The sequence below is a fragment of the Fusarium poae genome, chromosome 1 (genome assembly GCF_019609905.1).
Source record: "Fusarium poae strain DAOMC 252244 chromosome 1, whole genome shotgun sequence".
Classification (NCBI taxonomy): Eukaryota; Fungi; Ascomycota; class Sordariomycetes; order Hypocreales; family Nectriaceae; genus Fusarium; species Fusarium poae.
This window is the reverse complement of record NC_058399.1, coordinates 8,662,923-8,678,101: the sequence shown is the minus strand read 5'-3', so window position 1 is coordinate 8,678,101 and position 15,179 is coordinate 8,662,923. Positions and strand designations below refer to the sequence as shown.

Sequence of the window (15,179 nt, the reverse complement as noted above, 5' to 3'; positions counted from 1 at the left end):
TTGAGCAGTAGTACAGTACGACGTCAGATCATTTCGTATGATTATCCTCGTTTATTTAAACGCATGCTGGTTTTGATCATGACAAGTAATATATGGCATCATGACGATGGTGCTTTTTGGTCCAGTAATCTAGCCTCTCTATCATGGCCAATCCAAGAAAGACGTGACCTAAAATATGACAACATGTTTAGTAGGTATCTATTTATTTATCGATAATTACTGAGTTTAATGCCAAAGTTAGAATGTCCATTTACCCGTGCAGCACGTGTTAGTGAGTGCATTAGTTAGTAGGTAGGTACTAAGGTATGATGTGGTCTATCTAGACTTTTATTTTAATTGTTTCCTTTTAAATTACCTAGGTGTCCCGAATACGCGGATGCACCCAAATTGCTCCCCATAACTTTGCATGCCATGAGAACAATAAACGAGATATCAACAATTCGTTTAATCCGAGACATTTCACGATAAGCTTCTGAAACACGCCACAGATTGATTTTTATCTTGCAGCTACATATTGCGGTCTGGATGTACATATCTCATTGTAGTGAATTGTGGCAGTGCCTGTCCATCATTCAGCCTTTCATAGGTACTGTAATGATATGTGATATCACTAGTAGGTTTGTTACGTAGAAACACTGCCGTCAAATGCGGGCCTTTGTCAACTAATTCCCATACAGCAAATGCCCAGCCACTAAAGAGTTGTCCTGGTCAAAGCCATCGACCTGCCGAATCGGCTGTCTGCCCTATGAAGGAGCCTAGAAGAACTTGATTTGATGCACTCTGTTCCCAGATCTTCGCGCTTGAGTCTTGTCTTACCTCATTTGGGCCCATCCCGTCCCCTTGCTTACTCTCATCTGAAAGCCGACAGCCGGTAAAGGTGTGATACATACCATCTCGTTCATGTCCTCCTTGACTGTTTCGCTCTCTCAATTTACATTGGAGCACAGCCCAGACCAGATTCGGTGCTTACCTGTTTCTTCTACACCGGAACTAGGTTGTGCTGACAGCCATCCTTACAACGCATCAGCTGCTCATCCTTCCATTTGTCCAGTCACAAACTCGACTTGGTTCTCTTTTTTGCCATTATTTTCAGCTCTACTCTAGCACAAGGCAGGCTCCCCTTTTCTCATTCGTAGTTTCCCTTCTCATGCCCCCTTTCTGCTCCTTTTATTCTTATACTACCAACGCACCAAAAGGAGGTCCTCTAGACGTTAAACACTATTACCGTCCTGGTCAAGCTTACCCAGGCCCTGACGGCCCACTACGCTGTTACTTGCTGTAAGTCGCCTAGGTACCTCCTTAGGGACCTCTGGTTGCTGTGCAGCGCTGTTACCAGCGCACTACAGCGCCAGTCGCATCCACCATCCACTACCAACCCCGCCAAGGCGACTTCCTTCGTTTTCGCTTAAGTTGGTTTCAAGAGAGAAAGCCAATGCGAGAATAATTTATGTCTCGCCGCCCTGCTGCACTCCAAGCACCTGCCTCTTATTTTATTTTTATTTTGAGTTCTTTTATTCTACCCACATTTAAAAAGGATACAAAGAGAATACGCATATTCTTTTAACAAGTATCGCCTCTCTTTGTCGCTGTCTCCCTTGAATTGCTGTCCTGTCATCATCCACCACTACTTGTCTGACACCTGGAATTGGACCCTCACTCCATCGAATACAAACTAACATCGTTTGCATATTAGTCCACCACATGCGAATAAGAGATAGGAGACAAATATCCACCAAAGGGCCTCATAACAGCACACTAAATCCTTACCGGTATTGCTGCTGTATCTCTCAGTGCCCATCCGAAAACTAGATCTGCCTTGAAGCAAGCCATCCCAGCCTCATTGCTCGCTCTTCCCTCTTCTCGTACGGAGTACCTCGCTCTCGGACCTTTCGGATTGGATTTGGGAGCTCGTGAACCCCGGTCTCCGCCACGCCCACTCGCTCACACCCCCACGAGTCTCCTCAAGTCCGTCAGCCAAGACCAGACCACACAGTCCCAGTCTTGCATTTTGCTCGGAGTCGGGGACGGACTGGACTACTCCTACAACCTGCGCGTGGCCGACCGCCCGCGCGATCCGGTCTACCTTTCTTCAAAGAAGATTTTTTTTTAGGCATTGGTTACCCACGCAGTATGGAAGATGTCGGCATTCAAGTCATTTCCAACTGTCCGGGGCGAAGGTGGTCTGTCTAGACGACGCGATTCTTCAGCCCTTTCCACCCTTCCCGAATCTGAACCTCAAGTGCGCCGCGAGAGCCTCGCTGCCCGTTCCGATTCCCAAGGTACGTCTTTTATATATATGCCTTAGTACCCATGCCCCTCCATCTGTCCCTGTGGCCAAGTCACAATACCCTACTGTTGAAACACCGAGGCGCATGTCTGCTCTAGTCCAGCTTATGCAGGGACTTGTTGTTACTGGAGCTTCATATGCACCTCAGGTTCTGGTTTATTGGCCAATATCAAGCTGCCTATACATGCTACTATATTACTCTGTAAGCTTACGATTAGTCAAAGGTGCTGGTACTTCCCTGGATCTCCCATCGAGCAGGCTCTCGACTACACAACCATCTTTGTCTGGTTCTCAGAATGCAAAAGAAGCAAAGGACAAGAGACCTTCGTTTAAATCTATTTCACCAAGTCCCCCTCCCAATGCTGGGCTTGACCCTCTAAGTACGGTTAGTATTTGTAACCGGTTGGAGTGTGGCAAGACCACAACTAACAGGGACGCTTAGCAAATATACCTGCGAACCAACAGCAATACTGCAGAGCCTACTATTGCACAACGGCTTCGAAGTCAGGGTAGATCTGAAAGTGACAACATCCAGAGGCAAAGTTCAGAAGTCAGCAATTCTGCCGGGAACCCTCAGGATTCTAGCAAGGATCGGAGGAAAGGAGTGTCTTTCCTTAGCCGACTGGGAATGCGTGGAAGTTGGAGGAAAGATGATGACATGTTGGACTCTGATTCTGAGTTGGGTGAACTACGAACCGACGGTGCGTATGCTCGAGCTCTCACGTCTGTCATGGGCGCAGGGGGCGGTTACATACCACTACACAAGGAACCTCCACGGTATATCCGAGTCAAGGCGCACAACAAGAAAGAAAGAGAGTATAACCACTTGTTCCTCGCGCAAGAACTTACCGCCTCTGAACACAAGCCACAAAATACTCACGGTCGAGCGGTAGCAACAGCAGTTGGAAGCAAGATCCTCCGAGGCGGTGATGCCATATGGGCGGCCGAATTTAGCTTGGATGGACGATACCTAGCCGTTGCAGGAAAGGACCAGATCGTGCGCGTATTTGCCGTTATTTCAACCCCCGAGGAACGCAAGGAACACGAGGAAGAAGAGGCGCAACATGGTACTCATGGCGAGAAGCTCAGTGCTCCGGTTTTCCGCACCAAGCCCGTACGAGAATTCAGGGAACATACAGGCGAGGTACTTGCCCTAAGTTGGAGCAAGAACAACTTTTTGCTTTCTTCCTCAATGGACAAGACTGTCAAGTTGTGGCATATGAGCAGGAATGATTGTCTATGCACATTTGTCCACAAGGATTTGGTTACATCCATAGCCTTCCACCCTACGGATGATCGGTTCTTTCTTGCAGGATCGCTGGATGCGCAACTGCGATTATGGAGTATCCCGGACAAGAACGTGGCTTTTCAAGCGCCGGTGGGTGAGTTTATCACCGCTGTGGCGTTCTCCCCTGATGGTAACATAGCCATCTGCGGTGTACTGAGTGGCTTGTGCACTTTCTATACTACCGAGGGACTGAAGCTCAAGTACCAAATCCATGTGCGGTCCTCGCGGGGTAAGAATGCCAAAGGAAGCAAGATTACTGGCATTCGAACCATGACCATCCCAGAGGGGCCCGAAGCTGGGCAAGTCAAGGTCCTCGTTACTTCCAACGATTCCCGAGTTCGAATTTACAACCTAAACGACAAGGTGATCCAGGTCAAGTATAAAGGGTTGGAAAACCAGTCAAGTCAGATCAATGCACGCTTCAGCGACGATGCCAACTACATCATCTGTGGAAGTGAGGATCGCAAAGCATATATCTGGAAGGTTGGTTCCCAGGATGACATCAAGGATAAGCAACCATACGAATCGTTCGATGCCCATCCTGAAGTTGTTACCACAGCACTGATGGCACCCATGAAGAGTCGGCAGCTGCTGAGTGCCTCGGGTGATCCCATCTACGACCTCTGCAACCCACCACCCGTGACATTAAGGAGCCTTGAGGAGAGTACGCCAAGCCAGTCAGCTCCGTCCGAGGAAGAGAATGGCGACTCCCTTCATAGCAACAAGCGCCCGGAAGAAACACCCGCATATGTCGAGCGTTCCAGGCACCTTGACGGAAACATCATCATCACTACTGATAGAACGGGCAAGATCAAGGTATTCCGACAGGACTGCGCCCATAAGAAGAGGCAGCAGGGATTGTGGGAGTCAGGCTCTAGGTTGTCCAATCGCCTGTCTGGTGTTGGTAGAAGTGGAAGTGTCATGACCAGAACCAGTGCTAGCAGTCGTGTACAGTCTAGGCGTGGATCACTCACCATTCCTAGCCCCAACCCTATTCAACTTCAGCACGCTTCCGACAGAATCAACAGCTGGCGACAAGATATCGATGGAGGACGACCCGGTCTGGCCCCCACACCAGCACGAAGTGAACGGTCCATGTCACCAAGCAAGCAGGCTCAGTCACCTGTCAATTCAGCTGCAAACCTGGCGGCAGAGTCTCGAAAACAGCCTTACGCATCGAGCCCAATTACTCGTCCTGCCCCAACAAGTCCCGCTGGTAGTGGCTTGTCGCACCGTACCACGATTAGAGCTTCGAATGACCGGGATAGAAGCAACAGTATCACAAGTCCACCAACGCCGAGTTTCAGTCTTATCAGCGCGTCTGACTCGGACGGCTTGAACGATCGAGAAGGCAGTTTCTGGAATCTGAGCAGATGGAGAAGTACCCGTCAGAGCAACCGTCACTCTTCCGTGTTGTCGAGCTCCAATGGATCTCCGAACCTGGGCCAAAGCCGTCCAGGGAGCGATTTTCTTAGCGCCAAGGACCGTTCATCCCTAAGGATGAGTCTGGGTATGAATGACTCAAAGCCTAGTCGCGAGGAGGTAGCCAATCGGCGGAGATCAGCAGGGCCTCGGTTGACGTCGAGATTGTCGGTGCAGGGCGATAGCAAAAGTTTGGTTGAAGAGGAAGTCGATACACCCGAGCAAATCACCCCGACTAAGAAGCGGGTGGATTCTGGCGTTGGACGTATAAGTGACGAGTCAGCGACTTCTGTACAGCCATAACATTGAACGATGGTTTGGGGTTGATGTTATTAGCATACAAAGGGGTTGGCGTTTTTGGTTGTTAGTCTATTTTAGGCTCAGGCCGTATACCATTTGGAGAGGCGTTTGATGGAGTACTCGTGCTCAACACATGTACCATAGCACACTTGGTTTTTCTTATTTTGAAGAGGAGGAACAGAAATCTGGTTAGGAGGAGGATTGAAAAAGGTGGTCGACGAAAGGACTCTCGAGAAGCGAGAGGAGTATGATGACGGTACGAGATCCGAGATTACAGCAAAGAGATACGTTCTCGGATTATACTGCGCTTAGCAAGCCACGGCAAAGATTTATTTACTTGATTTATCTGTATATACAACTCGAAATACTTCTAAGGTCAAAAAGACCAAGACGACAACTGAGTTTCACAACTAAACCATGCAGTGAAGTAAAATGTGATCTATTCTTGGCTAAGCGGCGCGGGCCATCCATCCTACTTGAAGCCATGCTTTTCGCATGCTCAAAGCCGTATTCCTAGCTCATGACGGTCTGTGAAATTGCGGTGATATATGCTGCCCGTATGGTGCGCCTCGTTTCTAGGGGTATTCTTGCGAACCTGCGCTTCTAGAGCGGTTGCTTTGTAATGCTTTTGTTCTTTGAGAGAAAAGTCCTCGTTTAGAAGTTCTCGTCGGTCTTGAGGGTGTTCTCCTCGGCAGGCTTCTCCTCAGCACCGCCCTTGGCCTTATCGGCGTAGGTAGAGATGGCAGCGGTCAGCTTGGGAGGGACAGCACCCAGCAGATCGCTGTCCTTGTCGCCGTTCTCGAAGAAGAAGAAGGCGGGGATGGATCGGATGCCCATCTCAAAGGCGAGGTCGGGGACATCGTCGGTGTCGAACTTGGCGAAAGCGAACTTTTCCGAGGTGTGCTGGTCGGCCTGCTTCTTGAAGATGGGGGAGATGGCCTTGCAGGGACCGCACCACGAGGCGGAGGCCTGGAGGGCGACGTAGGGGGTCTTCTTGACGAGCTCGTCGAACTGAGCCTTGGAGGTGATCTCCACAACGGCAGAAGGGGCGGCCATTTTAGATGAGGTTATGTGAGGTTTAGGTTGGTGTTTTGGTTGGTGACCGAAGTTTGAGGGGTTTTGGTGGGGGAGTAGAGGGGGGAATTGATTTATATAAATATTTCGATGGAGGGGTAGTTTTGGAAGTAGAAAGAAAACAATGCGAGTTTAGATCTAACGTTAAGTGGATACTACGTTTTATATGAGGAAAGGTAGTAGAATTTCCAGAAGATACAGCCCAGGCAGGTTTCAGGCGATTACATTGATCTGATTAGTGTACAGCGACCAAATCTCCGGGAGTCGGTGGGTGATGAACAAGCCAGGCTATATGACACAATCAATCAGTTACTGTATTGATCGTGAAATTTCGGAGGGCGTAAATGACGTGGGGAGTTCTCTGCCCCGAGTGCCGGGAACCATTGAGAGTGAGTGGATGCTGACAAAAGCAGAATTAAAAATGACCCAATCCAAAGACATGTTGGAGCCGAGGCAAGGGTATATCATGTACACACTCAATGCTTGTCAAACCATTTGGAATCAATACTTAGTTCCGGATCTGCGAATACGACCGAACGGGTGATATGGGGCGATGCATGAATTTATCAGCAGTACGGATAGTACTCGGGTACTCACTCTACAGGGTATTATAGATCAAGGCTAAATGAATGAGATTTGATTGTGTGACACTTTATGTAATCCCAAATGAGACACGTAACAGTTTATTGGTCACTCTTGAATATCCAACTTGCGACTGAAAATGTCATGCCAGTATCACCATTCTCTTATTCCATCTCATCGAGCTATCGCATTAATATTCATTCTTTGATTCTGCGCCGGTAGATCTTCGGTTATAGCCCCGCGTCATGGCGGGGTTCTTTTTAGTCTCCAATTTATTTTTTCTGCCATCCTTGGAGGGGCACCAAAAAAAACGGCGATAACAAAAATTCAGTTATTTTTGTAGATCACCAAAAACAACTCCAACAACCAGCCATATTAATCCGAAACAATGGCGAAGCGAACAGCCGAGGCCGATCACGGCGATGCGCTTAAGGGCGGTGACCGTCCTGAGCAAATGGATATTGACGACAACAACAAGGAGATGGGCGAGTTCGAAGATGAGTTCGAGGACGAGTTCGAGAGCGAGGATGAGATTCTCGAGGCTGGTGTTGATGGACGCCCTGACGCTGAGCGAGAGGCTGAGGAGAAGGGTAAGCTATCTAGTCGACACGGAAATGAGTAACATAGTTTCTAATAATGCGATTGCAGACGCTATGGAAGTCGACCAGGACCAAGGAACCTTTATCGTCGGACGAAGCAAACTCGAGCCTGGCCAGACCCTCGCTCCCGATCTGACCACCTACGAGATGCTGCACAACCTCAGCACGCCCTGGCCATGTCTCTCCTTCGACATTCTCCGTGACAACCTCGGCGACAACCGCAAGGCTTACCCTGCCACCATGTACACTGTCTCCGGAACCCAGGCTGAGACCGGAAAGGACTCGGACAACCAGATTATGGTTATGAAGTTTAGCGGTCTTAGCAAGATGGACCGCGGCGATGAGGGTTCCGACTCGGAAGACGACGACGACGAAGATGCTGATCCTATCCTGGAGAGCAAGTCGATTCCTCTTAACTCTACCACCAACCGTATCCGCGCCCATCAGATGCCTGGCCAGGAGGCTGGACGACCCGGAACGACTCTCACTGCTACCATGACCGAGTCTAGCAATGTCTTCATTCACGACATTACTCCTCATCTTGCCTCGTTCGACAACCCTGGTACTACCATCTCCGCCCAGCAGAACAAGCCTATTTCTACCATTCGCGCACACAAGACTGAGGGTTACGCTCTTGACTGGTCTCCTCTTGCTCCCAACGGCAAGCTTCTTACTGGTGACAACGACGGTCTTATCTACGTGACAACACGCACCGACGGAGGTGGCTGGGTCACTGACAACCGTCCTTTCCAGGGCCACCAAAGCAGTGTTGAGGAGTTGCAGTGGTCGCCATCTGAGGCTTCTGTCTTTGCCTCTGCCTCAAGCGATGGCACCGTCCGCATTTGGGATGTGAGATCTAAGTCCCGTAAGCCTGCAATCACCATGCAGGTATCAAATGTTGATGTCAACGTCATGTCTTGGTCGCGCCAGCAAACTCACCTTCTCGCCTCCGGTGACGACAACGGTACCTGGGCCGTGTGGGATCTCCGACAGTGGAAGGCCAGCTCTGAGAAGCCCCAGCCCATCGCCAGCTTCAACTTCAATAAGGAGCAGATCACCAGTGTCGAATGGCATCCCACCGACGACTCTATCGTTGCCGTTGCTGCCGCCGACAACACTGTTACCCTGTGGGATCTGGCCGTCGAGCTGGATGATGAGGAGAGCAAGGACACAGCCGGCGTCAAGGATGTGCCGCCCCAGCTTCTGTTCGTGCACTACCTCAAGGACGTTAAGGAGGTGCACTGGCACCCCCAGATCACGGGAAGCTTGGTCGCCACAGGAGAGGAGTTCAGCGTCTTCAGGACGATCAGCGTATAGAGCGCTTTTGCGTACAGGAGTTTGTTGTGTGGGATGAACGACTAGGATGGAAAAGTTTAGATAGGTTCCAAGGAGGAATCTGCTATTGATTGAACGGCATGGCACGGCGTATAATGAGATCTACGTTTTTGATTTGATAGACGAAAATGAGAACGATTTTGGGATTTGGTTAACTCACTGTTGAAAGATTCTTATGATTCTATGACACTTTGTATCCTTTTTGTGAGCTGGAGATGTCAGTGATGCTGTTCTTAACACGCTGAATTCCTTTCCGTATCGAGACTGTTGACATCTCCCGTGTCTCCGTTCGAAGGTCCTACTAAGGTATGCCACTTTATGGATCAAAAGCTCAGATGGCGTTCTTCTAGCTTGATTCACTTTTTCAACTGGAGTCCAAATCGCGCACTATATTAGATCTACCGCTATATCCATCGACTAAAGAGATAAGTGAAGAAACCAGTAGAACCATGGGAAGAAAGACCGAAATTGAATTCCCTCGCCGTAGGTGATTTCCATTTGATCTCCTCATCTCTGAGGTCAGCCGCTAAATAAGTCCAGCACTAACTCAGGAACGAAACTCCCTAGTAGCCCCTGGATAACATCCTAGCCAAGTCACCGGTAGTGGACGGAATCTCTTTTTGTTATTCCCGCTCTAGAAACTGCGCGGAAGCCCCGGTTCACAACGGACATTTACTTTTTATTCTGCCTGTAGGCTTGCGCCATGTTGGCTGGGCTTTTGGAAAGGGGGTGTGCAGAACGAAGCTGTGCCTCCACAAGCACAATGTCAGATTCATACGGGAGATTGTGGCTGTTCATATGCTTCAAACGGGGTTGAGAGCGAAAAATGACAGTTTTCAGCGGAAGGTCACTTGAGGCTCTGGCGGAAAAGAGGGTGATTATTATGAAAATAAATAGAGATTCGATCTGTCTCGAGCTAGGGTGTTATTATGATTGTAGATAGTGATTACTGGTAAAAGGTAATCCGTCGACTCGGGACTGTGTCAGTTATAGGGATCGGAGTACACGACTGTTGATGAAACTATACATGAGATGTAACGTTGGACTTATGCAGCTGTCTCTTGTGCAACATGCCATGCTATGTGAGATGAGGCCAAGGACACGAACCACGCCTTCTAACGTTGGCTAGTCGCTCTTATACACGACAGGGCTGAAAACATCTTCTGCTGGTAACGACGTCATGGGCCACAGTTGTGCCTATCGCCCAATTCTCGTAGTTTGTGTCATCAAGAACAAGTCAAAGATCGCGGATACTAGGCAATGCAAGGATTAAGAGACTTTGTATTGAATCAGGTCTATAAACGCTTTTAAATGACACCCTAAACCCCATCAAAATTTGAGCTATTGCTCCAGACGTTATACAAAAAAATGTCTACATTACGTTTGTCGTTCAATTACCATGGATAGGTACATAATTGTCGTTTGCTGGTATTACCAGACTATGAGGAAAGATTGGCCAGAATTGTGGCTGAATGGCTAAATAGCTTTTGGCTTGTGCTTCAAGTAATTTCAATTGACCGCTGTGATCCACTTCGGGGTCGAGTTTACTTTGACGAATCTCGGTTCTCGGCAGTGGGAAGAGCGTTCTTCTTGGCCTCGTTCTCTTTGACCTTGGCCCAAGCATAGACGATACCGGAGACGAAACCAATAAAGATAGCTGAAACGGATCCGAAGGTGACGGGGGCGGCGAAGAAGATGAGACCGGAGACGGCAATGGGCAGCTTGTTGAGGGCACCGACCATAGAGTAGGTGGTGGAAGAGGTAACTCGGATGCACCAAGCGGAACAGTAAGAAATAAAGATGGCAGCAAGACCAGAGTAGATAATGCCAATCATCATGCGGTTGCGAGTATCTTCAGGAAAGTTCTTGGCCAAGTTGGCGCTAGACCAATCCTCAGTGACGAGCGAGCAGAAGACGAGGACGGGAATGGTGAGGAGGTTGTTGTAATACATGGCTAGCAAGATGTTAGCTTTTCTATCGAGCCAAGGCTTTCCGAGATGGAGCCTTCTGATAAGGTTCACTTACTATCCCAATCCTTGAAGTTCATCTTGTGAATGACCTTGCGCATACCCAGAACATAAGAGGCTGAGCACAAAACGTTCATAGCCATCCAGAAATAACCGGCGTTCAATGTAGCAAGCGCATCGGCATCACCAGTGGTAGCACTGTAATCACCAGAGATAGCGCTCTTGATATCAGCCCAAGCAGCAACGACGGAGCTGAGAACCATGAGACTGAACGAGGCGAGAGCTGTGGATGTGACAGAGCCGCCGAACCAGAGAACCTCACCATAAGCGATGGCAATGATGGTCAAGTTCTTGAAGATGGTGTAGACAGGCACGGATAGGTACTGAAGAGCCTTGGTGCTGGTGTAGATCATACCGACAAGGACGAGCGAAATAGGGTACCCTGATCATGATCGTATTAGCCATTGCCCATGCAAGGCACGTATGCATGGGAACTTACACTTCTTAATGCGGTCCATCTCCAGAGGAGCAAGGGACTTGATCATGCCGAACTGCTTGCATGCTGTGATGGCAACAATGCATACAATTGACTAGAAAATCAGATACCAAATTAGACTCCATTCCTAAAACGCGGGGCACAACGAAAGCTTACCTGAACCGCAAGATAGAAGAAAGTCAGGTTCCATGAAGTGCCAGAAACGACATACTTGTTGACGACAGTCATGGAAATGGAGGAAAGACAGTAGGCGAGGATAGAGAAAGGTCCGCTGTTCTCAATCTTGGCCATGAAGCCTCCAGGTTGCGCAGGGAGGGCATCAGTGCCGGGGCCACGACCAACAAGAGAGTCGTTCTCCTTCTCGCCGTCACCGATATTGTTCTCGTTGGCGACCTCGGGCATCTTGGCCACGAAGTCGTCGTTCTTCTTATTCTGGTCGGCCATGGTTGTGTCGAGACGGACGTCGATCGCAAACGGTGAGGTTTTGTAAAAGAGTGGACGAACGGCAGGGAGTCGTTCAGACTTGATTCAAGGCGCGATAAGAAAAGTGACGAATTCAAGAAGAGAAGAGGGTAAGCGATGCACGGGACAAGACAAGACAAGAAATGAGAGCCCGTTGTGATATGGTCTCCAAATTAAATCGATCCGGTCAATTGGCAGAAGCCCAGCGTGGAGATGCCAAGTCTAGTGGATAGGGATAAAATAGAAGATTGGAAAAAAAGAAGGAAGGGTGTGCAACTGTAACTGAACGGTGCAAGCCAATGCATTCGATGCAGAGCAAAAAAAGGGGGCTTCTGGCTTGGCTACATTCGATTCGAAAGGTCACACATCCTGGTAAAGTACTTGCCCACTGTTTTTTCTTGCGCCGCGTAAGAGTCGATAAGTGCATCTGTCGGTTGTAAGCATATGTCTGCTGACGGTGCAGCATCGGAGATATCGAGGCGCGTTTTATGTGGGTATACTGTATAACTGCACAACCGACTAGTAGAGTGAATAGGGGTTACAGCGATCAGACACGCAGTTTAGGCTCAGGCACAGACAGAGCTGGCATCCTTGCTAAGAGGGTCATGGGTGTGGTGGCGCACTTTGAATGCATCCCATCGAATCGCCCGAGTGGAGGACTGTAGCCAGGAGATGGGACTAGGATGAGATGGTATGGGATGGGGGGGTCACATCCGCTTCTTTTTTATTTGAAAGACGTTTCGAGATGTTGACTTATTAACCTGATCTGATTCCTTTCCTTCTTCCATTTCATCATCGTTCTGTCCTCTTTCCAACATTGTTTCTGCTCTCCCCTCACCAACCCGCGATAGAGATATCCGGGTGTTACGCTCCTTACTCCCCAACCTTAACTTTAACCTACCTTCTATGAGTCCATCATCATGCTTCCAGCGATGAACCGCTTCGCACGCATCGCGCTAGCCGTGGTTGCTGTGCTCTTCGTATTTGCCATATTGGTATCTTACCAAGGTCCTGAGAGCTTCAAGGAACATCTACCAAGCACAGACTGGCATTGGCCTTCGAAAGGCGAGAATGCTACTATCGACGAACCTCCAAAGCCCACAGACGTTGCTGGCGCCGTTGGTGCTGGTGAGGAGGACGCCGAGGACGCAAAGGATCCCAACACAGATATCTCCTACGATTTGACGAGACCACCCACCGCAGGCTGCGAGAACATTGTCAACGACCTCCAGCAGCGCCTCATCCACGCCTACCAAGAGCGGTTCAAGGGAATCCGTTACGCCAACATCTGGGGTTATCTCGAGACGGAGAACAAGGGCGACGCTGCCATCTGGTCCGCCCAGCAAATTCTGCTCAGCATTCTTGGAATTGAAACCATGGAAGCCTGCCGGTAAGATATATCTGTCACGTTAAACAGCGTCAGTGATACTGATGTGATACAGCTTTATGTACAAGGATTGCGACATCAAAAAGTTCCGCCAGAAGCTTGAGGAGCACCGTCCCCACTCCGGTATCATCATGGCTGGCGGTGGTAACTTCAACGATTACTACTGGGAGGACCAACCTTCGCGAATGAACATGATTGAAAACTTTCAGAACATCTCCATCCGAGCCTTCCCTCAGAGTATCTACATGCACAACCCCGAGAGGATTGAGAAGACCCGCAAGTCTTTTAACAAGCACCACGACCTGCAATTGGCTGCTCGTGACAAACCCAGCTACGATTGGCTTATGGACAACTTTGGCAACTCCGAGGGCATTCAGAGCGACCTTGTTCCTGATATTGCTTTCATGTGGGGTAACCGATCTGACTTTAGACACAACACCAAGAAGACGTAAGCTGTTCTTTATGTGCCTTGGAAACATGTAAGCTGACTCTATCTAGTCATGATATTCTGATTCTCGCCCGAAAGGACGCCGAGATCTCTGCTGGTGACTCTGCCAACATTGAGTTTGGCGAGGGTAAGGTCGATCTTGGCGGCAGCATCGGCAACGTAACCTACAACAAGGTGGACTGGAAGTTCACCAAGACCCCCTCCATCGATGACGAGGGCATTCGTGAGCAGGGCAAGAACCAGCGTGCTTGGGCCAAGTCAATGGCTGGCTTCGACCTCCTTGGATCAGCTCACTTTGTCATTACCGATCGTCTTCACGGTCACATTCTCTCCACCGTCATCGGCGTTCCTCATGTGTTGATGGATAGCAAGTTGGGTAAGAACCTCAACTTCCACAACACCTGGACGCGCGACTGCGCTTGTACCAAGATCACAAAGAGCATTGACTCTGCTTTCGATGTCGCTCGCATGTTCTTCGAGCAGGAGGTCAAGGACGGCGTCAGGGCTGTTGATGATATCACGCCTGCGCCCGCGCCCACGCCAAAGGCTGAGGCTTCTACGGAAGGCGAGGCTGTCTCGAACAGTTCATAATGACGGACTGGTTTCCAAAACTAGAGTTCATGTTTCACTAGCTGGCATTGGGGTGTTATCGTTATTATTACTATTGATTGGTGTTTTGTTTCGCATTGAGAAATTGTCACGAACTGGCTGATAGGATATTATCTGTTATCTTGAAGAGGACAACCGTTGCCTCATCTTTTCTCGTCATGATGGAACGTGGTCATGGCACGGTTCGGCCCTGGACAGGGCTTTGAATGGGAACAGGACAGGGGATACCATGCACAGCGGGCGCTACTATTTTGTCTTAATTTCGTCACCGCATCTTAGATTTTTCGTCTCATATCACCATCATGTCTACCGAACGGGAAAGATGGGTGGCAGGACAAAAGTACAACATAGGATATCATGCATACAAGCGTACGATGCAAATAAGAAGAATAAAAATAACACAAAACATACATCACGTCACTTTGAAGGCTGTTCAAGTCTCATGTTTTACTTTGACGGCCACATCCGGACCCAATATTCGCAAACACGATTGAGACAACCGCGTACCTCTATTTACTGCCAAGCTTTTGCGCTCCTGGGATTTCCAATGTCCTTACTCAGGTTTCACATAATCAGCATTAGCGGAGACGGTTGCCCATCTTCATCAAAGCGTTGTCCACTTTTCCACTGACTGCGCTTTGCCCTTTGCTCAAGATGGCTGGGTTTAATCGGGGCTGCAGTATTATAGCAATGCAACACAACGCGATAGCGCAACCCTGACTGGTGGCCTGACCCGTTTCGCCTCTCACTATTTGAAAGGTATACATAGAGAAGAGAGAAAAGGGAAGAACGGAGGGAACAAGTACCGCTAAGACCTTGCTTGGATCGTCCCTTTACGCTGAAACACTCTTGGTGATCCTGACTCGAATGCTTAGCCACTGAGGCGACTTTATGGTATTATCACGCGGAGAACATTCTACGTT

The 15,179-nt window shown here is 49.1% G+C and overlaps 5 protein-coding genes across 5 annotated transcripts; 3 read left to right on the top strand and 2 right to left on the bottom strand.

The window, feature by feature from the left end:
* Positions 1–2,137: 2,137 nt before the first annotated feature.
* On the top strand, positions 2,138–5,300 carry FPOAC1_002832 (uncharacterized protein; the record flags this gene model as incomplete). Its single annotated transcript, XM_044847406.1, has 3 exons — positions 2,138–2,279; positions 2,512–2,672; positions 2,730–5,300. 3 exons carry the CDS (start codon positions 2,138–2,140, stop codon positions 5,298–5,300), a joined length of 2,874 nt encoding a protein of 957 aa, XP_044713322.1.
* Positions 5,301–5,951: 651 nt separating this feature from the next.
* On the bottom strand, positions 5,952–6,353 carry FPOAC1_002831 (uncharacterized protein; the record flags this gene model as incomplete). Its single annotated transcript, XM_044847405.1, has 1 exon — positions 5,952–6,353. The coding sequence occupies one exon, from the start codon at positions 6,351–6,353 to the stop codon at positions 5,952–5,954; it is 402 nt and encodes a 133-aa protein (XP_044713321.1).
* Positions 6,354–7,341: 988 nt separating this feature from the next.
* Positions 7,342–8,869, top strand: FPOAC1_002830 (uncharacterized protein; the record flags this gene model as incomplete). The annotated part of the gene is made up of 2 exons (XM_044847404.1): positions 7,342–7,543; positions 7,602–8,869. 2 exons carry the CDS (start codon positions 7,342–7,344, stop codon positions 8,867–8,869), a joined length of 1,470 nt encoding a protein of 489 aa, XP_044713320.1.
* A 1,562-nt stretch (positions 8,870–10,431) lies between these two features.
* On the bottom strand, positions 10,432–11,794 carry VRG4_2 (GDP-mannose transporter into the lumen of the Golgi; the record flags this gene model as incomplete). Its single annotated transcript, XM_044847403.1, has 4 exons — positions 10,432–10,841; positions 10,913–11,296; positions 11,354–11,444; positions 11,507–11,794. 4 exons carry the CDS (start codon positions 11,792–11,794, stop codon positions 10,432–10,434), a joined length of 1,173 nt encoding a protein of 390 aa, XP_044713319.1.
* Positions 11,795–12,744: 950 nt separating this feature from the next.
* On the top strand, positions 12,745–14,238 carry FPOAC1_002828 (uncharacterized protein; the record flags this gene model as incomplete). Its single annotated transcript, XM_044847402.1, has 3 exons — positions 12,745–13,202; positions 13,255–13,647; positions 13,698–14,238. The coding sequence occupies 3 exons, from the start codon at positions 12,745–12,747 to the stop codon at positions 14,236–14,238; spliced, it is 1,392 nt and encodes a 463-aa protein (XP_044713318.1).
* Positions 14,239–15,179: the final 941 nt, after the last annotated feature.